At 27.9% G+C, this 25,739-nt stretch overlaps 1 protein-coding gene across 9 annotated transcripts in view; it reads left to right on the top strand.

Moving 5' to 3' along the window:
* The first annotated feature begins 410 nt into the window (after positions 1-410).
* The window catches only part of dlg1 (discs large 1), a 116,672-nt gene continuing 91,343 nt past the window's right edge, over positions 411-25,739 (top strand). For 4 of the 9 annotated variants that reach the window (XM_035081975.1, XM_035081976.1, XM_035081974.1 and 1 more), the window contains exons 1-2: positions 411-972; positions 9,772-9,908. In XM_035081975.1, the coding sequence (XP_034937866.1) occupies positions 600-972; positions 9,772-9,908 (510 nt within the window). In that variant the 5' untranslated portion in view covers positions 411-599. The remainder of the gene's footprint in view (positions 973-9,771; positions 9,909-25,739) is intronic. The other 5 variants (XM_035081978.1, XM_035081981.1, XM_035081977.1 and 2 more) reach the window with 2 other exon arrangements.

Here is a 25,739-nt window from a genome sequence, read left to right as displayed (position 1 = left end):
TTTTATTCAAAAATCTAACTTGATTTGCCTTTATTAAACCACTTTTACATAGCTTTCAACTTTCGTCGTTCTTTTGGTATTTTTTATTTCTGTCAAACCATAAAAGCATTACGATTTCAAGTGAATATCATGATTTTCATTGACATTCAGCTTAAGTGCACGTAAATGGAACTATCGAACTGAAAGTCAAACGACAGCCGAGAGTTGAATGAATTGAAATTTTCTTAAAGAACAATTTATTCACTTTTAATATTAGATATTCTACTTTTTGATATTATGAACAATTTTTATTAGAAGCAATTCGACAACTGCCAAGTAAACTACTGCCAAGATAGAAAAAAAAACATGTGAATAAAAAAAATATAATAAAAAATAAGTAAATAAATAAATGAATCGTTTCAGTGATAAACAAGTAAACAATAATAAATGTTTTATTATTTTTTGAAGTGCATTAAAAGTGGAAGGATGAAATATAGTGAAAGTCAATAATAAAAATAATTGAAAAACAAGTACTGTAGAGGCAGTGATCATAAAGAAAGTATATCATCCAGTGAAATAGAACTGAGTATCCAGGGAGTAGTTTTGGAGATTGATTGGTGATGTATCGCAACGACGCGATTGCCATCGATGACTGGGATTTAACGAGCATGAAGCATCCTTCGAGTGTGTTTATCTTGGAGGTTGCTATGGCACTGTTTGGTATGTTTTGGATGTCACGCGTACGTTCTGAGATACGTCGTTGTTCAAAATATCGACATGATGAAATGTCAAATAATCAACATCAGAGTCATCAACAATCTTATCAACAAGACAATCCATGTCGGAGACTATCTCAAGGTACAAGTTTACTTCATACACCAGATGATGGAATCACTATGTCTTCAGCAAACACTTTGTTTACTTTGGATACTCCTGGAACAACTGCACCCAGTGGTTATTGCGAAGTTCACGGATATATCGCCCCTAAAAAAGGTATAAAGTTTTTGCCTTTATGTATTTTATGCGTTGGAGTTGATCAACCTTGGTTGAGAAATAAAATTTATTTTACCAGAAATTGAAAATTTTCAAACACACTTTTTTCTTAAGTTTTGTTGATAACTTTGTTGAATTTGTTTTTGTTTACCTTTCTGTAGATGTTCTGATTTCACCATGAACGCATTGGGAATTTTATAGATTTCAGGAGTCAGATTTAAAACTTGTCATCCTAGATACTTTTCATGTTTTTCTTAGAAAGTCATAATAATATTATGAATGGATGTGACTTAAATTTTGCAACACGATATCGGGTATAGTGACTAGCAAAAGAGATTTTGATTTGAAATATTTTTTAACTTAACTGGAAATTGATTAGATTCTAAACTTGATATGTTAAACAGTTTAGAATTAAATTTAAGCGGACTTGGTATCAGAAATAAATCACAACTTTTAGTTGGAATCGAAATAAGGTAAAAAAAAGATTCATGTTCGATTGAAACAAGAATTTTCTAATTAAATTAAATAGCAAGATGTTTTGTTCAAGCTATGATAAGAGAAGTTGTTCTAAAGGTTGGAATTTAATATAAATATGGTAAAGCTGAAATAAAGAAATAATTTCCAAAAGGTCTACTAAATTTTCTTTCATTATAGCATATATTTACATATATATATTAAAAAAAAAAATTAATTTATAGAAAATTAATAACCATATTGAAACTATTCATACAATCATTCATAATTGAATTTACTAAATGTACAAAAAACTGATTAATTTTATTATAGCAATTTTCTTTGAAATAACGACTACTTTATGCTATTATCATTTCATCAAATTATTCTGTAAAATCATAAAACGTGGAATTTACATAATGTACTTTATTATTGTTTCAAATTATTTCCATGATTATATAAAATACATCAAAGTAGCTTTCGAAATGAAGAGTATTTGTACTAACAAATAAATAAATTACCTTCTAAATTTGATTTACAAAAGTCAAAGTATTCTGTTCTTCCTCATTATTAAAACAATTAACTTAAATAATAATCTACATTGAAATAATATTTTGATACTGAATGCAGAATAATTCAACAAATTTAAAAAGTCTTTACAGAATACAGTGAATCATAAGTTATGCTTGTTCTGGATAGAATTCAATACAATGATTGGCTATGTTGTTTGTATAAAAAAAATGAAATCCGACAGTTAATCGAGCTTAAAGTATATATAAAGTATATTGTGTTGAAAAATAATACCCGCTGTTTTTTCCAGAAAATCTAGAAAATACCATAAAAGTAAAATTGAAATGATTCATAAAAATTTATGACTTTCCGCAGAAACGTGAAGATCCAACTCACAAAATTGTTCAATGTTAAAAAGGTTAATTTCTTTAGTTTAATAAAGCTGATAACTGTCATATTTTTCACGAAGGTCCATTTGCTATGTCACAACATCAACAAGGATGGATAAAATTAGAGTACAGAGTGTTGAGAATAAATTTAGTAAAAACTTGGAATGTTAATACAGTCGGGAATGAACTTTTTTCTAAACTAAGTTGTAATGAGTACGAGATAAATTTATCTTTTTCGCATTATTAAAGAACTAATTTGTAGAGTCATTTATTAGCAACAAGACCCATTGGAATTCTTAGTAAAGGGATTAAATTATGTAGCAGTTTTATTGTACCTACCTTATGAAAGCAATATTTTTTATAACTTTATAAAGTCATAATAAGAATATTAATAATTACATCTTTTTGTCTAGTGAAATCATCTTTACAGTTTGTGTTGTCTGAAATATAAAACTTCTTCCTCACACCATTTAATATGCCATTAATTAGAGTTAAGTGAAAGTATCTACTCTATTCTATTCTCGAAATTTGAATATTTTAGTTGAAAAAAAAATTAGCAGTAATTGAGCCTCATCCTTACTTAAACTCATGTTAACATAAGCATTATTAAGAATAATTGCCAATTGTCTGCCGAGGAAAATGTCTAAAATATTTAAAGAAATATAAAACTCTGGCACAGTGCCAGATATGCTTTTAGGGTTGGATACTTGCCCTTAGATAATTAATCTTTAATAGAGCAGTAGTTCAATCAAGTTAATCTCCATTGTCTTTTAACAGCACTAATCTTTACTCGTTAAGTCGATAGTTTAGCTTTTGTGTTTTTGTTATCTCAATAAAAACTGTTGATATTTCTGAGTTTCAAAGTACCCAAAAAAGACAGTGCTTGAAAAAATTTTCAATAAGTTTCTAGATCAATTTTATTTAAAATTCAAAATATTTGAAAAATTGATTTTATTTTTAATTAAAATCTCTCTACACTGAGGTTAATATAATCCATTTACTTCTCAAATATTTTTCTAATAAACCGTTGGTGAATTTCATGAGTGTAAACAGCATAGATGTATTACACATGCCGGTATCGACACACTTTATCATACACTTAAAGAAGCATCTCCATATTTCCTCTTCAATAACATACGCTACAGCTGATGTGGTTTAACAAGATGTTGGCTTAACTTCCAAAACTTCAAGTTATTAAGCGAGTAAACAATAAATCTTTAATTAATACATAACGAAGCTTCTCACACAAAATTTAATCATCTATTTGGTTTATCATCACGTCTTTGTAACATCTGCAAATATGGATTACTAAAGTAATTATAAATATAATTCTATCCAATTATTTAGTTCATTCTTTTCTTAAAAACAAAAAACGTATTCTGCTGTTTAAATTTAGAGTGATAACAGAGACATTGAAGTTGTAATAAGTTTTTCAAGAAGCTTCCAAGAACAAAGTCATAATTTCATGTTAAAAGGATTATTTAGAACTGAACGTCTGACCTTGATTACCAACTTTCTCCCAAAACATAACTTGTAAGCTTGGTAATGATGGTTTTCTTCATTAACACAGTATTACAATGTGCATATTTCTAGTCTTACATGTACACAAATAATAAATACAGGTACATAAACACGTATATAGTTGACAAGTAAAATCAACTTTGGCCAACTTCCTTATTATTCCTAAGCAAAACTTGTCTGTTTCATTCCACTCACTTCCTTTCCTTTATAATAACTACACTTACTTTTCTCACTTGACTGTTTTGATTATATTATACACAGTAAATAGACAACGCACGATTGTCAAAGTTATATTTAGTTTGTTACATTTGTTACATGGAAAACAAAACACTATATGTGTTTATCCAATATTTTTGACGAGTTCACTTGACATCTTCTGCATGTGAATAATGTGCATATAATTTTAGTCCAACAATTCGGTGAGTCAAGCTAGGAACTTCAGTTGAAAGAATAACAATTCATTATTTTTTTTTTTCTTTAATTACAGTAAAAGAAAAATCAACAAATTAGATTATTACAGGCAGTCATGATGTTGAAATTAGTAGTATAACGTAAATATAGTCAGCCATGATTTATATTAGATCAAAGGGATGTCAACTTGATTAAAAATGTTGAACTAAAAAATCTTGACGAAGAAATATTATCAAAAGTTAAAGATACGACAATTACAAACGATTTAAATTTTATGTTTATTTGATAAAAAAATTTAATGTCGATACATGTAAATGTTCAATGTAATAAAACGATGAGTTTATTTAAAGAATATTTTTAAAATAAAATTAGTTTTTAATTTAACTTTATTACATGAAAAATATTTGTATCAAGTTGAAGGAAAAAGAAAGTCGCAAGATGGTAAATAGATACAAGTTTTGAGATAACAAAAAAGCAATGAGCTGAAAAATTTAATCATTAAAGAAAGTGAACAAATTTTAAGAAAAGACGTTTAGAAGTTAATATTGTATGCAAAAGCGAGAAAGCCACAAAAATTCACCGCACGCAGTGCTTTTCCGTATTCCAGTCGAAGACCCGGTGGTCACCTATGTGCCCGACCTAGTTGTAAAATAGTCTTTCTATACCCACCACAAGAAGCTAAAAGTAAACCTACAGTATCGTACTTTAAAGCTAAAAGCATGTTCATGTCGACTTGTTCTCGACGTTGTGACATTGCTCACGAGTTTATTACATACCACTAACTGTGGTGACCTGTTTTAGAACAAGAAAAGTCACCTTTGTCACTTACCAAATTTTTCCTTTGTTGTTTTCCTTGATTCCACTAGTTGTTTTATTATTCAAACTTGTGTAGCGTATAAATTTCAAATTACAATTTCTTTTTCTTTCGGTGATGTTTTTTTATTATTCGGAATTTTATTTATCAACATATCAATAAATAATTTTTCCAAAGTCATGAATTCTTAATAAATTTTTTTCACACATTTCCACAAAAGTTTCACAATAGAATCCAATCGATATACAAGTACACAATAAACAGCCTCATTAAAAGTAAATAATACGTTAATTGCAAGCTTTCAATAAATTTTTTTTTATTGATTATATATTCATTATTAAAACTGTAAAAAAAAAATACGATTTTTCGTAACTATTATTGAAAAATTGTGAATATTTTATAAAACAAAAACCAATAAATGAAAAAAAATGGAGGAATTATTCCTCATTGATATTATTTCAGTTAATAATTTCGTAGTAATCAAATCCTTCATTAATTAAAGAAACATTCAATTATTAAATAATCACAGAGCTTTGATCTTTACTAAAAAGAATAATGAATTAAGTGCTACATTATGATATATTTATCGATATTTAAATAATTTATAATTAAAACAAATTCTGACAACCATTCTATCAACTATTTATGAATTACAAAGTCCATGTTAATTTATTAAAACTCAAACATTTGTGAATTGCAAGTTACATTGATAAAAAAGATATTACACTATAAAAACATTATTCATACCCACACGGAAATCCAATGTATCCATAATGTATCTGGGAGATACATGAAATATATCCAAAATATATCCAAGATATATCCAGATACAAAAAAAATGTATGCGGGATATATTTGGGATATTATACTTTTGGTCGATTTTTATATATCCGGAATATATCCCGTTTATATTCCACTAATAAAAAAGACATATTTAAGATACTTACAGAATATAATTTATATATATCTATATAAATTTTCGAAATGAAAAAAAAAACTTTAAAAATTTGAAGAAAAGAAAAACTTGTTTTTATTAATTCAATTTATAAATGAAAACAAATATAAAATAATTTAAACAACAATAACGGCGCACAGAAGGTCTTATTGCTGGCTTCTTTTTGTTATAATAAAAAAAAAATTTGTTGTAATTTGTTTAAATTTTTTTTCAAATCTTCTTTCTTACATCATCTTTGGAGAACATTCGTCCAAAGTCGATCTTTTTATCTATTTTGGAAATTTTTTTTATGTCATCATTTAGGGGATAAAAAACACCGACTCCCCATAGGGAACCTCCCAAAATTTCGTTATTTTTGCTCTATTTCTTACCGTTTTCAAGACATAAACGATTTTAACAGTTGTATGATTTATTTCCTTATAGCAAGGCAAAAAGAATTGGAAGATTATATAAAAAAATTAACGTTGAAACCATCACCAAAATTTATTGTTTCAAACAAAAATGATTCTCATTCAAAACCCAAATCGAAACGAAGATCACGTTCTCGATCAAGATCTCATCATCACTCTAAACATAAAAGAGTTTCATCACCTTACAGTTCCTCAAGAAGCCATAAGAGGCATGAACACTTAAAATCACACTGTTATCAAACAGCCCGCCGTTCTCCACCGTCTCATAGAAATTCTATAGTGAGATAATGACTGACATACTATAGAATTTCTAATTTTTTATTGTAGAGACAGTCAATTAATCAGTGATGCAGTTAATATTTTTCAGTTTTTACATGTGATGTAAAAGAGTAGAAATAAATACTGGACGTTTGTTAATGAGAAACTTTGATGATAAATATGGAGCTCATGATAAATGGTTGGCATCATAACCTCAGTATACATAGACGACTCTCCAGCTATTTATCTTATTCTTGAAAATGTCAGTGGTTCAATTTGCAATTTTTAGTTCTCTTTGTTTATTATTTTCTGCAACAAAAAAAGACAATCTCAACTAATAATGTACATCTCAGTTCAGCAGTGTACAAAAAAAGAATGATAAGAATGGATGAAAAAGTTTTAGATTGATAAAAAAAAAAAGAATAGAAAAAACACAAATGCAAAATAAAATTTTAAAAAAGCTTTCATTAATTCCATTATTTAAATATACTAAAAATTCGTTATCATCAACTGCAGACTACATAACGAGCATACGTCCAATCTCATTCAAAAACGAATATTCGAAACGTACCTCACAGCATCGTCCTGTTTTTGTAGTAAAAATTAATTAAATTATACAACTAATAATGTCCGTTTAAAAGAGATAAAATAACGTGCATTGTTCAGATGAACGTAGATGTATACAAAAGGATTCTTTTTTAGCAGAATCACATAAACATTCAGTTAATTTTATTCCAGTTACTACTCAAAATTTTATTTTGAATACAATTGAGTTATTTGAATATTTGTATTTTTTTAAGAACTTTGGAAATCTAAAATAATATTATAATAGTTTTGACTTTATAATTAATATTTAAAATTAGTAATACATGTCCACTTTGATTTTAATTGATAATATTTTATTTTAATCGCTGAAATTTTTTTCAATTTGAAACATTTTAAATAATATATTGATCGTATAAATCATCAAGATTTGATTTCAACGAGAGAAAAATTAGAAGAGAAAAATCATCTTTTTGTAGAATTTATTTTTTATTTCATTAAGATAAAACGTCAAGAAAAGCTCAAAATAATTATAATATTTCAGCATTAGTATTATTCTTTGCTGTTATAAAAGTCAGAAACTTATTCGATATGACTTTTTAATTCATCGGAGTTATGTATGCGATAAGAATATTAACTGCCATAAACCCACGTTCTGCACAACTTTTCTGGGTAATTTTTAAACTACTACACTGGCACTGGGTTTTACATAGCACGTTGATGGTATATATGTACGTTTACATTCACACACTCATCGTATGAATGATAAAACTGCTAGCATGACCATATATACTTCCTATTCTAGTTTTTAATTCTCCAATGTGGAGACGGAGTTTAAATTTTATGAAGTCGTCAGAATTGATGCCTTTTAAAAGAAAGAACAAAAAGAAATCTGTTTACACCCGTTATTTAACACTTTATGAACTCTTAATTATTTCCTTTACGATGTCCGGTCATTTCATATTTAAAATTGAATATTTGATGCGTTATTTTCTTTTTTTTTATTTATACATTAAAGTAGATAGACTGAGAGTGGACGTTTTATTAACCGCTGCTAAGCAGTGGTAATATTAAGCTTTGCTTCATCCCTATCCTACAGGTATTCCTCTAAAACTCTCTTACTTTAAGCAGCGGACATAGGTGGAACCATAAGGAAATGGAGAAAGTTCTCTAGTGGAAGGTCCACTTCACTCAAATGCTACGAGAGTTCTAGAACACAATTCTTCACTTCATAATGATTGAGCAATAACTATGTTGGTTAGAAAATGTTTCATAGAACTCTTATACACGAAGAAAAATTTCATAGAAAAATTCTCATGCTCGTCACTATAAAACAAGTGCAACTGCCGAGAAATGAAAGTTTTCTAAAACAAATCAGGAAAAACTTTATTGACAAATAGTAATTTTTAATAGAAGCATTTGAATTTATATGAGAGAGCGTAGGACAAATTGTAAAAGAGCATAAGAGAAATTGTAACACAGCATAGGAAAAATTTCATAGCATCCTCGTTTGTAAGAGATTCTCAATATTTTTCTAATGGGATAGAATAAAAATTACTTGAAATCTAATATATTTTATAATGTGGCATTACATGGGAATTTTTCCTCTGCACTTTGGTAATTGGCCGCCACATGTATCAGATATGTGATCGGTCCTATGTAAATAAACACAAAAAAAAGAGCTGGACAACATTCGTGCATTTCTGCTATTTTTCGAGACGTGTTAGGACAGAAACAAATAAAATTTCGTTTAATAATAAAAGAGTAGCTACAAGTATAAACAACAAAAAACAAATTCATTTTATCAATAATTATATAAAAAACATCAATATAACTTTCTTTATATATTTTACATCATTGTTTATCTGACATTAGTAAATTATACAATAAAATATTAACCAAAAATACTTGAATAAACCGAGTTGTATGGAAATAATATTTCCTAAACCTAGTTTGCACAATACGGGATATATATAAGTATTTCATAGAAAATGTTAGTAAATAACTTAGAGTTTGAAACTGTATACACACATCCTTATTATGCACATAAGCTGCTCAAAGTTGCATACGTATGTATTACCATCTACTCAAAAGTTTAATGCAAATAAATTTTATCCTTTAACAGAAAGAGGACATACTTAAAACTCTTGAGAATCACCAACGTAAAAGGAATGTCATATAATTAAAAAAAATTTATTTACAAAAGAGTCATTGAGAGACCTCTTAAATCCCTGGATATTTATTTGGATCTTGAAGGAATGGCATAAACTGCTGTGTTTGCAGAATAGTTTCACTGGGAAAGAAATTACGATTTTCCATGACCCAGAGAGACCTGCAGTAGACACATCTTGGATGATATATGTTTTCCCTGCAATCCACACGTGGCTCACGTTTATGAGGATTACTTTAGTTCCAAAGTCAGTTTAAGCTGTTAAAAAATAATATATCCTCCTATTCATAATGAAAACATTTTTTAACCTTGCTCATAGTGACATTGTTCAAGTCTGATATCAAGAATTTATTTAACTGTTACAGATATCCAGGAGTTTTACGAGCTGACGCTGCTTGATGAATCAAAGTCAGTGCAGCAGAAAACAGTAGAAACAATGCGCATTGCTGATAAATGGGAAGCTAGTGATGGACCAATTACTCCAACATTTACATCAAACGACGTGAGTACAAACCTTTTTTTTTATTTATTTATTAGCAACAGTTACACAACAGCAAATAGATAAATTAAACTGCAGTTGAAGTGTTACGTAATAATATAAAACAGTTTACTGTGGATTTGGATAACTCTCTTAAATGACGTAACATATTTTGATACACCAAACGGCTGAGTCTGGACTAGTAAGAGCATGATACATAATTAGAGAGAATAATAACGTCACAAATGCTCTGATAATATTATCACATATGTGGAATCACTAAATATAGTCAGTTAATAATTTGTGATTCACTCTATTTAACTCATGTTCTCGACTGTACAATTTTCATGATCAATTAATTCACTTTGTCATTGTTAAAAGCAACCTGAAATTCGATCATCAATTAGAATAATTCAAGGATTAGGAAAAAAATAAACTTGTTTTATTTATTTTTGTTGATAAATTGATTTATGTGTATTTGATATATTTTATTTATTATAATTGAGTTTCAAATACTGGAGCTTTTAAAGCTATGTTTAATGATTATTGTCATTGAGTTGATTACTAGAGAATTGAATTGTTACATTTAATATTTTATAAAGTTGGGATATACTTAGAGATATTTTTGAAGATTAAAATTATGAATGAAGAAAGGAACATTCTCTTGATTATACTTAAAATACTCTAGTGTGATTGCAAAGGATGTAGTGATCACAGGAAATGCATCAACATTATTGTTAAAATTTCTTTTGATATTTATTCTCGATATTTATTTATGAAAAATTTGTAAAATTGTAGGTAAAAATAGAAATTATTTTGCAGCAGCAATCAATAATTTTAAAATGAATTTCTTGATTTACTGGCCAGTAAATGAATGATTTTTATCTCGCGTGTGATCATTGCATTGTTGAAAAAGATAAAAAGTATTTTCCAATAACTTTCATGTTATTTACAAAAAGAAAATTATGTATTAACTTTTTAAATTCTATAGATTTTTTGAATGATTAAAATATTTATGATTATGTCAGATAATATTTCATATTTATTTGAAAGTTGAATGCATTAATGAATTTAATGAATAATAGAGTGCACTGCAAGCACATTTATGCCATGCTAGTGTTATTTATTAACTCATTAACGCTCATGGCCATCTCAACGACAGAAGAATTGTTAGAGCTTTGTGGTTACTTTGCGTGTGGGACAAATAAAAATTCTCATGAAAGAAAATTATTTTTTTTATTAAAAAATTTAACTTTTTTAAGTGATGTAATTCAAAGTTAGCTCTTGGGTCATTTTTTAAAATTATTCTTTAAATTTACAAATGTAAAAAAAAATATATTTATGTTCTCTATAATATTTTATTAGAATTCCACAATGCATCAAAAGCTCCAATAAAAATTAATATCACTACTAAATCATGAAATTTATCATTTTTTCTTTACTGCAAGAATTTTGACAAAATTAAAATACATTACTTCAAATTATGAACAGATTCATTTCTCAGTACCATAGGATAAACTTTTGAGTTAACAATGAAATATAAAGCTTGTTTTTTGTTATTGTTAGGGGGACAATTATCAAAGTAAAACTGTATTTGTATTACAAAGTGTAGTGGTTGGCATGGCTATTATGAAACAGAAAAGGAAAACAAGAGTACAAGCTAAAACACGATGCTTTGGCAATGACGCACACTCAAGAGCGGGAGATGGTAATGTCGAGTTAAGAGCTCTTGTACTGCTTCTCGTGGTCAGAAAGATAACGCAGAGCGGCTGTTATGAAATGGCCGTATACATACGGTGCATATGTACTTTCTCTGAAGGGCAAAACCCTCAGAGCAAATACTCACGTTGCAATTCGTACCGTTGCACATCAGAGTAATGCGGGTATGATGTGGTTGTACCGACATTCTAGGCAAGTCTTTGATTAAACGAACGCGCGTTAGTGCTTCCGTTACGTAGGGTGCGGTTGAAATCTAAACCAGTGTGACATGAGCTATTCACTTATCTCACTGTCCTAAATATACATATATCTTTTGGTATTCACTTTTGAAGGAACATACTATGTTTAATATTGCACTATTAAATGGTTAGAAACATTTTCAAGAAGTAATGAAATTCCTCTGGTATTCGTGATATTAATTATTTAAGCACAATCTCTATAAAATTTTACAACTAAATAATCGTATTTAAAGTTCTATACTGGTTTATTGAAGTTTTATGAAGCTCTTGTTGCTTCTAATATTACTTTGATGAGTTGAAAAATAAAGAGACATTAATTATAAACGATTCGGTGATTTTTTTTCTCATCATTCTTCACTCATATTATTCAAAATTAAGGAACAAAGGAGTAAAATTTTTTTGCTTTTTTATTTTTTTTTTTTTAAGGAAAAAATAAATTTTAATGAGCAAGTGCAAAAAAGCTTTGTCTTTCATCTGGATATTTTTTTGGATGAAGTTAGCATTATTAATTTATATATGTTATTAAAATTTTATAAAATTAATTTAATATTGATAATTGCTGGGAAACGTTTTTTGTTTAGTAAAAATTGTATTTTTTAATCTTCATGATACCTTAATAGAGAAATTTATTTGAAAATAAAATATATCAAATAGCCAGTATAATTATTTTCGTGAATGTAATATTGTTGTACTCTGTTATTGTTCTATTGAAGTTAGAAATGAAAAGTCTGTACCGGAATATTATATTCCTTTATTTAAAAACTTTAAATGCCGGTTTCAATCAACATGATTTCATTTCTATTCTAGCATAGTGTATTACATTGAAGATAATATGCATTTCATCTATTATATTTATAATGATATTCAGAATTGTTGTGTAAAATCATATTCTGACAAATTTTGGGTGATTCACAAACAATATCTATATACTCTTTTTCTGTTCAAGTGTTTTTATATACATCAGAAATCATACAAGTATTTCATCAGATTTTGAAAATTTGATCCTCTTTCGTAAACTTTATCTTCCAACAATCATTTCATCTTTTAGGTTAAACTATTTTTTTCTCTGCTAGCTTATTTCGAATGTTCGCTATCAAATAATTTCGAAATTCAAAGAGGTAACATGAGAGAATCCTTGACGAATTTCTGTACGAAATAATACTCAATAACTTTTTTTTAGACCTGAGTTTAAATTATCTCTTGAGTCTCAAGTAAATTTGACAAATCATTTTTTTATTTTTGTGTGTGTTTAATATGGAATTGTAATAAACTAACTAGAGAATTATACATTTCAAGAAGAATTAAATATTACTAGAGAAGAAGACAGGATTATGGTCCAATCAATAATATAGTTCATTCGTTTATTTTGCGAGCACATTGCTTCTTCCATCAGCTAACCTTCAAATATATTGGAAAAAAACTTATTCGTAGTAAACAGAAAATATGAGAAGTGATGATTGGTCATAATTTAATTGTCCGTATAAAAAAAGTTCGTTTCCTAAAGGTTCCTCGACGTTTCCTTCGTGGGACTATGGGGAAACTCTCATAGTTTCTGAGTTATGAGCGTTTAAAGGTTTTTTTATATTTTGCTGCAGCACAACTTAGTTTTCTGCTAATAACTCAAGATCTATGAGGCCTATATAGACAATGAACATATTAATGGATTTGTGAGAACGAGATCTTTTTATTGCACTAGTTAAAATCATAATTGGAACATAATTTATGCTAAAATTAAAGCAAGTTTCCGTTTTACCCCATTTTTAAAGTGAAATAATTGATTATTAAGAGTGAAATGAATTTTTTAAACGTTTTTCATGGATATGTATGTTTAGCTTAGATTCTAAAGTTTCCAAATACCTTCTTACAATCATCGTCCGATCATTTTTCCACGAATGGAGATGCGAAGTCGAAAAGTAGATGATTTTCCGACCCTTACATCGACTTTGGACCTACGTAACACTTATACAAGTAATCTAATAATGATTGTATGAGTAAAATATGATTTAGTAAAAACAAAATGTGATCCATGATCCTAGCTTTTTCACTGATATTACTACCTCTTTACTACATTTATAAAGGAGTTAATTAAAGTCGAAAAGAGAAAATAGTACTAGAGCCATTTAGTAATTATTTATGTAATAAGTACTCTATGGTAGTAATTTCGTAATAACATTTCGGTACATCATAAAAAAGGTTCATTTATAATATGGCTATATTTCATTCCTATTCGGGTATGCGAGTCTATTTGTCTCAAATGATTTAGTATAGGCACATTTTATTCTAGTAAATAAAAACCACACGTCTGAAAACTTCATTTTCGATTATTCTCATTATTATGATAAAACATTACTTGAACAACAAATATATTCTTATCAGGAAAGTAATGAAAATGTAATGTCCTCATATTTTTATTTTATGTATCGTTTATGTGATATTTCTATGACTGAAGATTCATACATCTATCTATAATACTATAAATATGACATTAATACGAGTAAGCATTTCGAAAAGATATATTCTGCAAAAGACTCATGTAATTTAATAGACATATCCATGAATTATTACAGAGAGGAGGACAAAAATAATCCTTCGATTCTCCAGTGAATTGAATTTCTATCCAAATGAATCAAAGATAACCCAGACAATTCTTCGTCCGCTTTATCAGTATTCGCAATAATTTAACACAACGAATCAATTCTTAAGTCAGTTGATAAGAAAGGAATAAATTTGTATAGATAACAGTATGTAATCAGGAATAATCTATTTATCTACAACTAAGATAAGGAAATTACCATTTCATTTCCATTTTAATCATTGAAAGCAAAAAAAAAATTTTATAAATTTATTTTCATTTATTTTATAAACAATTTGGATAAATAATGGTCCAAAAATGATCCATTTTATTTGGTAAAAAATGAGTTTCATATTTTCAAAATCTTATTTAAATGTTAGTAAATATTAATAACACAATCATTCATTGTTGAAAATTGAGAATGACTCATTCCAGGTTTAATTTTGAGTCAATTACTAGATGTACCTTTTATTAGAAAATAATTAAAAATCTGCATCTATTTTTTTCATTAATTATTTAATTTCGTGAAAATAAAAAGTGTTCTATTATGCTTGTCTTATGATTCAACATCCATTTATCTTATCTTATTGTAGTAGAAGTTAAATTAGTTGATTAACTAAACAACTGATTAGTATTAATCTTCAAAGCCCACATCGCTACATAGATAAATCGAGCTTGCATAAAGTTAAACTGGCCGTAGGCTATTCTGGCTTTGTTAAACCACAGAAGTGATGATATTTGTTTAAGATATTTCTAAAATGATGTTTTAAAATTAAAACACGTTATTGAACAATATTTATGACGGATATATATTTTATATCCTTTTTTTTTCATCTATAGAATCTAAAGTGAATTAAATATTCTTAGATCGAGCAGAAAATTTACTTAAATAAAACTAAAAAGAAAAATAACCACAAACTGTTATTAAATTGTGGTCAAGCATTATTGAGGCAAGCCTCGATATTTTCAAGATCCCTTTAAATTTACCTGATCGAAGCTTAATTGCGATTTTAATTGCATTTTAATAAAGTGTCCTATTTATTTTTAGTACTTTATTGACTAAAAAAAAATTTCCTTTTCCAGGAAATATCAAATTCTCTTCAGTTTCCTTCAACAATAATCATTATTATTCAATAAAGATCAGTAATTATATTTGATATTTATTCATTTATAAGTTTCTTAATGAATTCCAATAAAATATTTACCTAGAACCTTCATTAGAGTGAATTCGAAATAATTTTCTATGGCTTATTTGAGTTCTATAATCTCAAAAGACTAGGCGACTGGATGATGACGTCATATTCATCAAGCAAAATCGTGTAATTCACCTGAGGGTATGCGGACCGAGAACTAATATCGCTGTTCTCCCCTCCTATTCTACTTGCGTGTGATTACCTTTATAGCTGAGGGATTCTAGTCTGCTATTACAGAATATCAGCATTTATTCAGACTAAAATCGACGAGTTCATTACACATTATTTATTCTCTTGTATCATTGTCTGAAAAGAAGAAATACTTTGGATATTTCAATCATTATTTTTAAATTGTCCATTCTTACATTGAGTTTGTTTCATCTATTCCCTTTTAATGATTAAAAAAAATTCAAAACCTATTTTCCAATTCAATAGTCTTCTTAATTGTACCTTCAATCTATTTTTCACATCTAGAAGAAAGATCTTATTTTTAGAAATTGAAAAAAAAAATAATATTTAACTACTAGGCTTTCAAAATACAAAAGTTTGCAATAAAAATATTTAATTATAATTATCTTCGTTAATTTTTAATGAACTTTTGCTTCTATCTATGTCTTAGTGTTAATAAATTGTAAATGATTCAGCTGAAAAGAAGAAGCTGATACATTGAAATTGTTCAACTGATATTTCAAGAGAATAGTTTGAATTTTCTAAGAGTAGAGAAGCTAAGGATCAATGTTTGATATCATGGTGGAGATTGGATCGAAATCGACTTAGAAGTTTCTGAAGGGAGCTTTAGTAAACAGATAAACATTGGAACTGAAAGTCCAAGAGATAGTATAATTGATGAAATGCCAAGGCGAATATTAGAGGTATTATAAGGATAACGTCTATCTTCAAACAGTTTTTAATTATTTCCATTTTTCATACAACATAAGAGAATACCTTTGTATGAGAATGAAGATATTCTTTTTGTGAATCATGTTATATTTATGAAAAGTCATTGAATATGTACAAAGAAGGATCTTAATTTTTCAGACTTAAATTCAAGTTTTTTATCGTCCTTAAACTTCTTTCCGACCCACCGCTTTGTGTAAAAAATTAGGCTTCACTAAACAGAAAGAAACTGAGGAAAAAAGTCTTGGGAATTTTCGTTATTTACTGGGTAATTTATTATTGTCAAGTTTTGACACTTCTGATCTCACTTTTATCTTAATCATTAATATAAATTATTTTTAAATTTCAATAATAACATAGAATTACTATAAATTGACTCTCACATCAATTTCAACACAAATTTCATATATATAAAGTATTTGTTAAATTTTTAAATGTTTTCTAATTTATTTGCATTCACCAGTTGGTTACAGAAACATAATAACTCAATATTTGTTGGATAAATCAGTCTCTTCATAGTCGCACATTTAGGTAATTTGAAGTTGACATAGCTTAACATATGCAAAAAGTGGCTAATTCAATCATATTATTATTTACTCAATGGATAGCAAACAAGGTGTTGGTAGCATTTTACAGTGTTTAAACACTTGTAAAAGCCTTAGGTATGTCGTAGGTAAACATAGAAGATTTGTTATGTGGCGATTAATTAGTTAGCTTTACAGCCGTGTGTTTGTCCTGACCCTCGTGCTAAATGCAAGTTGCTAGTGCAATTTATGTCTGGAACCGCGTGCGGAATTGTGCTGTATGACGGAGCCAGACTCTGATCAACAGAGCATGTAAAGCCTGTGGCTATGGTCAATGAACAGCTGTTTGTTTCATTCTTTTATAAATGAATTCTGACAAATAGATGATCCCATTGAATGTTGGTGCTTTAATATGACCTCAAAGTATACCATAAAACTAATAAAACAATTTGTTGATGAAAAATAAATGATTCGTTAAATAATAGTCAGAATTAAGTTGAGCATAACACCATTGACAGATTGATTTCGTGATGTAAATAAAAGGCCAAAAATAAACATAACTACATATGCTAGATAACGCTTCTGAAATTTATATAAATTGAAGATCGTAACGTTCTATTTACTTGAAAATTGCTATGTTCACATCAGGTTCACTCTAGGTTAAAACAATTTGTTAGTCATGACTTGCAATGTATTTTATCTTGTAGTGTCTTGGCTTTTCCTTCAACACTGTTACCACCTAGTGAATATGTTACCGGCCCAGAAGACACAGTTTCATCTGAGTTGATGGATGTAGCAAATATAAAGGGAGCACCTTGTGAATACTTAGAAATACACCAGACTTCAGCATTTCTGAGATAAATATATGGTACGTTGACGTTACCGTCACCTACAAACTCTTGGTAAATACAACAAATGACGTGACTTCTAACTTTAACACGAATCAACGCACTCTTTATTGATCCCATTTCCGATTTTTTCACTACTCTAGTCGACAGAAAAGTGAACATTTCATTTCTCATTTTTTTGTTTGTTTAAGTTTGATGTATTATTGAGTTATCTGAAGTTGATTGAAAGGAAGAATTGTGAGGTCAATTAATCTGCTAGGTTTCCCAAGACTAAATTTCAGTTGTATTTTAAACAACATATAGATAATGAAAATACAGATACACTACAAGTCAAATATATTAATGCTATGTTTAGAGTTTTGGGTTTGATTTCTACCTGCAGATGTCTGACCAGATTTAGAGGTTGGATTTAAAGTCAAAAACGCACGTTTAAACTTCCGTCTGCTGCTTCAGCAGTCCTAAGATCGAGTTCGTGGTCTAATTGTAAGCGGTAAATAAAACATCAAAGAAATAGCAAGTTTAGCGAATGAAATTGGAACTGAGATTTCAACTGGAGAATTCAGAGAGAATTATTTTTATTTTTAGCTGATTAGATATTGACAAATAGTCGACCATAGCAACGTTCAATTCCGATAATAGAGGCTTGTACATTGATGTACATGGATTGTGTGTCTAGTACAATGTTATTCAAACTGTAATTCCTCTCTTAATATTGATACACCAAAATCTCGACCAAATTTCCTTGTTTATGTTGTAGTTTTTAGATGATGTTGTTAACCAACTTGAGTTGGAAATCTTCTTTTTTCAATTAAATATACAAATCGAAACTTCACTAAGAATACTTTAATTTGTAATGTAATTCATAAATTATTTTGATAGAATGTTAATGAAGTACAGATATTTATATGTTCATAACTTTTTCAACAATTTACAGGTATAAAAAACTCATGTATTACTTAATAAATTGTGTCACTACAGTGACTTCATGAACTTTGATAATTTATTTAGAGAAGTTTGAGTCCCTTGGTCCTTTAAAATTGTGACCAACGAATCGTGTTACTTATTTTAAAATTCAATTTATAATTGAATTAAACAACTTCAAAATAATTCCAATAACAAAATTGATCAAGAAATCTTAAATCTTTTATTTTGCTTTAAGTATTCTAGTGTATTTTTTTTCAATATTAAAAATAAACTATGAAAATTTTTTTTAATGTTTATTTCTTTTTTTTTTTAAACGTCTATGATTTGAAACTTTTTTTTTTTTTGAAAATAATGTTTATTTTATGAAAAATTTATTTTTTATAAAAATTATATAAAAAAATTAGTCATTCATTAATGTGCTGACATTCTTTTATCTGGAATATCAATTGAAAAAAAACTGAAATGCAAAAGTTTTTTATTCAAATAAATGAATCTTATTTTATAATAAATATGAAAACGAGATTTCATGTTACAATTTAATCCAACTTAAACTAGATTTTTTATTAGTATTCATGTCAGCACATTGAAGAATCATTTTACTTATTTTTATATCCTGATTAAAATTATGCAGCTAGTTTATTTGTAACATTATTACCGTTTACGAGATAAAAAGCATGATAAGTGAGGATTTTCTATTTAAAATTCATTTAAAGTAATACCAGGTTTAATAGAATTTAAATTAATGTGCATTAAGATATTTTTTTATAGTACTTTCGTACGTGTATACGGCAGTTGTAGACTGTATAAACTATACAGAAATTCAAGATTGTTCTCTATTCGACCAAGTCTAACGCAACTTGACGTTTTTCCAACTTTTCTGTTGAGTCTAACTTTTATATAAAGTAAAAACTAAAGTTAAATTTATGGTCTTGCTATTTCTGATCAGACTTTGAAATTTAGTCAAATCTATCTATTTTGTTTTTTGCCCCTAAGAATAACGAGAAAATACTCATATTTTGTTGTTCCATGAATATTTGATGCTCACATTGAGATCACATTTCTTTCATTCTTAATTCTTTATTCATTCACTTCTTAGAACTTTTATTATTCAATTAAAAAAAAAAAAAAAGCTCATTCAATTTTAGATTTTTCCTCAACCACATAATAAACAAAACTATTTAATATCTCACAAATGCTAGTTTAATATCATTTAAATTCATTTTAATACCACTCAGACAAAATTTTTTGTTTGTCTGCCTAATCATTGATGTATACTACTGCCTTTGAAGATGAGTACAAAATTACCTTCAAGAAGGAAAAAAAATCTGTTATTCAATGAACTATTAAGAATTCCAATAATGAGACACAAATATCTTCTTTAGTCTATATTCTGTAATAATTAGCTTGTCCTGCCTTAGAATAACCAATACAATGAATATCAGATACTCCTTGCTACCAATCACTTTCAATGGTGGTCAAACTCTCAATCTATTTGTTCACTTAATCTACGTCAAACAACGTCGTCTTTTGTCCAATCTCCGTCTTTATCATTAATGTCATCTCACTTACACCTAAATCCAGGCTATAGATCTACTATTACACTAGGTTACGAAATTTCGTAGCTAGTAAATTAGCCTTCTATTACAATCACAACATATACATATATATCTTATACATTTGTCAGTCTATTCACACGTAACCGAAATTGCATACACAACCGGAATTATCTAATTACATAGACACCTTAATAATTGATAAATAGCTATTTATCAATTATTAAATAATCTTCACTTAGTTTACATTCTTTTTTTGGCTAAATCTTTTTGTTTCAAGTAGGAATCAACATTTATTACTATTAATATGTGTATTATTCAGGATCCATATTTATTTTGTAAGGGTTTGATTCGCCAAAATTCTATAATAGAATGTTATAATAGAATTAAGCAATAAAAATGAAAACATTTGAAATCCGATTAAATTTCTAAAAAAATTTCGAGAGATATAAAAAGAACTACCAGTTCTCAACAATTTTCTCGCTCTAATGAATCTAAAAGTGAAGATTCGAGTGATTGCCGATAAGGCAAAGTTTACCGTAAAAACAATTTCCTCCTCTGCTTGATTCGCCATCGGCGACAAGAGGCTGAGGTAAAGCGAGAAGTGAGGAAGTAAACTAGAGTAAGGCAGACGAGTTCCTCTCGTTTCGCACCTTAGTCTCATTTATTTCTCTTCGTACTCGTACTCACGAACTTAATCTACAATTCGATTTATTTCGATTAGGATCTATGCTACCAAGCATGCCGATGTGAACAACTAGACGATATTTTTCTTACTTACGAATTAATTTTCTATTGAATTAAAACTATAAGTATACTTTCTGCTAATTTTACATCCAATTTTATAAATACAATCTTTTACGTAAACTGCTATTAAATTCTGTTGAATCATCCATTTAAAACTCAATTCAATTAGAGGAGTTGGATTAAAATTAACTCAGTTCTCATAAACTTGCATTTATTTTTCATTTCTCGTTAGATACAGTCTAGCTTTTTTTTTTAATAATTTTACTTTTTTTAATCTTTCTTTTAGATTTCATTCTTTCATATTTTCAGTTATTTTTTATGTAAATAATACCGAACAAAAAGCATGCAATTTTTTGGCTCATGTTATATTCTAGAAAATTTGTGAAGCAGTTTATCCATATCAAAGTATTTTTTTTTTGTAACTCTAGATTTGTTTCTAATTATCAAAACACACGAGGATACTTTTTTTATTAAGATTTAATATATAAGTTGTTAAATAATTATTGAAAAAGTCTTTTTCTGCACAAAAAATGTACATCAATTAATTGCAAGCGACTTTTTAATTTTCTAAATAATACTGAAGTACATCAGAGCTTTATTGGTTTGTTAATGAAAGCATTTATTCTTTCGCCATTTCCATGCAGCGGTTTTCCTCTAATTAATATTATTTTTTATTATTTAATTAATGTTTTTTAGCTTTTCTGCAATATTTTTTTTTATTTTAATTCTATTTTGTAATTAAAACTTCTTTAATTTATAGAGGAAATGAAATTATTAATTACTACCTATTAGTTGCATTGAAAAGAAGTGTAGCCACAGACTAAATTTATTAGATTTCTTATATTTTTTTGAAAACGTAAAAGTTAATTCTTTCATAGGATCACATTTTTAATTAACTGCTGGAAAAAATAATATTTTTTTCGATTTAGACATGGTAAATAAATATGAGATGCTTTTTCTTTAACAATCTCTTAAGTTTCAACTCATTAGGATAAGTTTCACGCTCATGTTCAAGCACTTTCAGCATAAAGACACAGCAATGATCTCGAAGATTTTATCCCAGTAGAGTGATATCATCTCAACGATGCCATTCTCAAGTCACTAACATAGTTTTACGTTAACATTAATAGGGACGTTTGAGGAGTTGATATTGTCTACAATTACTAAAATAGTTGGCTCCCTTATCGATCTATCAGTAATTAATAGCATGATGCCCTAGGGGCTTATTTAAGCTCATGTTCAAGCTGCTGTCAGTCTGTTAGATGACCTACCATGAAAGTTCTTACTATGTATTCGCTTAACGTGCTAATTCTGGAAGGGTTGCTATAAGGTCCTTCCAATCCATCTCCTTCGCAAGCCAATGCCATTGACCCATTTCAACAAACAAGATGGCATCCACTATTCATCATCAACACTTGACACCAATGTTACTGACAAATCTACTTACGTTACATCTATATGTATGATATATGATATAAATATATATCCTCTCACTTACACTTGTTTCAAAAAATTGTCACAGACAATTTCAGAAGATTACAGAAGCGAAAATTCCCTTAATCAAGTATTGATTTGGAAAAAAGAAAAAAGTAATCCAATTCACCAAATGTGAATACTCAGACAAAAAGACCCAATAAAACTACAGTTATTTCAATTTATTGGAGAGAAAATCAAGTTATTACTGATATTAGGATTATATCGGGTTTTTCATAAAAGGGTTATTTCAAATATTTGATTTTTGTCAAATATTTTTAGAGAAGAGTCGATTTATTTTGTGATATATTATTGGAAATTTTATTGGGAATATTTGCGTAGGTTCGATGGATTTAAGGATCTTTTCTTTAATGAGGAAAATTCAAGGAAAGATGGCCTCTTCAAAAAAGATTTTAATTCTCTAGTTTAAAACACATCCAATAATCTAGAATACAACGGCGGAGTTACTGAATTATTGATGATATGAAGAATATTATAAAATATGTATAATGAATGTGAAAAAGCTCACAATGGTAAAATATATGGAATAAGGTATTAAAGTAAGTAAGTAAGAGCAGTAATGATGATATCAAGTAGGAATTGATTTTCAAATACTAATATATTTTGATTTATATACAGAGCTAAGCCACTATCGTGATTGTTTATAAGATTTATTAATTTTAATGTGATTTCTGTGATGAAAAAGAGAAGAACGTTTTAGTTTGATTTTTTCCATCTAGATATTTAAAAGCGGATAACATTATTTATAATAAAACGAAAAGTTTGTTTTCGGTTGAAAAATATTCTACTCTAATCACTGAACATCCTATCAGATTGATTGATCCGATATTTTGCAAAGATTTTTATAGCAATCTGTTTAGATAGAAGACTTCTCTATCGACAACTTTAAAAAATTAAAAAATTTCCAATATCACTTGAAATTTACTGATATAATATTTTATACATACTGATTCTAAAGTTTCAACTTTTTAACACAAATCAAAAAACTATTTTTCAACCTAGATTTTTATCAAATCTTAAAAGCATAATTGTGATAAAAAGCTCTAAAATTAATGACTTCAAATAATCCATTACAATCTTCAACTCTACTTCATCATTTGATTTCTATTATTATATTTTATATTAAAAAATAATTGTAAAAAATAGGACGTATGTCAATCGATTTTTTAGAATGAAACTTTTTCTTAATAGCCATACTGTTAATTTTCATCACCAGTCAAATAGCGATCTGTTGAGTTAATTCATCTAGTGTTTCATGTTCGGGGTCATCGAGAATCAATCCTATCAAAATTCTATTCACTGTATGACTGGTTCAATTATTTTTTCACATTCACTTTCTATATACCTACCTTCAAAGTACATTTTACTTCGATTAACGATACTATCGAGTTTTTTTCCATTTAAATTTTCCTCAGTCCCAATCCACTATTAAAATATTTCATCTCTATTGTCGTCAGCATAAAAAAAAATTAATTACAGCGTGATAATACAAACAATAAAACAAGAAAAAAATGTATCCACACATGTGAATGTACAAGAAAGAGTTTTGAAATAATGAGAGTGGACTCTAACAGTGTGATGAATAAATGAGCAAGTGAATTACCATGATATAAGACTGAGGTATATTAAAAAAGAAAAAAAAAAAGGATGAGAAAAATATAAAGCTTCTACGTGCTTGAGAATAACATAATGGAAAGCCTTTTTTTCGCGTATGAACCGCAGACTCACATTACCGTATAGTATTACACAGTGAAGTACAGTGAAGTAGAGTCATATAGGGAAATAGCTTGAATCTACGAGCGGTTTAATCTACTTGGACGTAACTTGAATTCTCGAAGGACCTCAATCCTCTTGGGACAAAATACAGTTTAATATGAAAACTATAAAGTCGAGATGCCAACTCAACCAGCTATTTATTGATGAAAACCACATTAAGATAATTGAAAATAATTTCAGCATAACACTAATTGTACAATGAAATAACATACGTAGATTTTTTTCTAGAGACGCAGATTATTCTCATCGTATAATGATATTAACACTGAAAATTAATTACTACGACAGCTGATTTAACCCCACATCTCTTGTTCCATATTACAGTGAATAAATCCAATTATCTTGCATGACTACTTAACACTGGAATAATGCAATACAAGTATTTGTGAATTAAATGATCGACTATTTAGATATTGATTTGCTATTAGTGACAATGTTATTACTTATCATTTATACGATGTGGTTAAATGTCCTACACTTGAGTTAAATTAATATAATCATTGAGGAGATATGTACAGAACTACTTTGTTTTTAGAGAATTTTAAAGAAAAAAAATGAAGTCTACAGAATAATATTTTACATAGTTTTCATGATGATCGTTATAGGATCATTACTTCAGAAATTATGGATGCTTAAAATCTAAAAGGAATTTTGGTTTTGAAACATCATAACTTGATGAAAAATAGTCCTAGAATAATTTTAAAAAGGGTATTTTAAAGGTGAGAAGATAAACTTACAAATAGCTGATTTGAATTTTTAGAAAAAAAATTTGCTTCAGTGTACAAAAAATCTAAATAGTTTTTTACAAAACTTTAAACAGTATTTTTTATACTTGTCACTTTTTTTATTTGATTATTCATTCAATCATTTATGATGTAAATTGAATTAATAATTCTTCTCAATTATTTTATAAAACAAGTTAAATAATCTATCAATTATCAGGGCAGCAATACAATATGGCCATAGATAGGCCTGATTACGTTTTGTTCTGATAAATTAGTGTCAATAAGTGTATTTTATAGATATGATTAATCAGACTTTCATTACTGAAACCATTCTAAATTTTCGTTAATATTTTCTAATTAACTGAAGAATGTAAATAATTTAAATTTAATAAAAAAATAGTATCTGTTACCTACCAAGTTCCATTATCATATGGAAATTATGAGATAGAGTTAGGCTTTGAAAACATGGTTCATTAAAGCGAGGATAAATATTGGCATCTAATACCGTGCTTGTTAGCAGCTGCTGGTTGATAATGAGCTCGTTATTCTCTCATTTACATATATATTATATCTATATATACGTGTAAAGTATACCTCAGTGGTGCTGTTAAGTAATTGCTACTGCAGCAGAATAACTAATGATT

This window comes from Chelonus insularis, unplaced genomic scaffold, assembly GCF_013357705.1.
Source record: "Chelonus insularis isolate UGA/USDA-ARS -01 unplaced genomic scaffold, ASM1335770v1 contig_331_pilon, whole genome shotgun sequence".
NCBI classification, from domain to species: domain Eukaryota; kingdom Metazoa; phylum Arthropoda; class Insecta; order Hymenoptera; family Braconidae; genus Chelonus; species Chelonus insularis.
The sequence above is the reverse complement of the archived record's forward strand: the minus strand, read 5'-3'. Positions and strand labels throughout refer to the sequence as shown.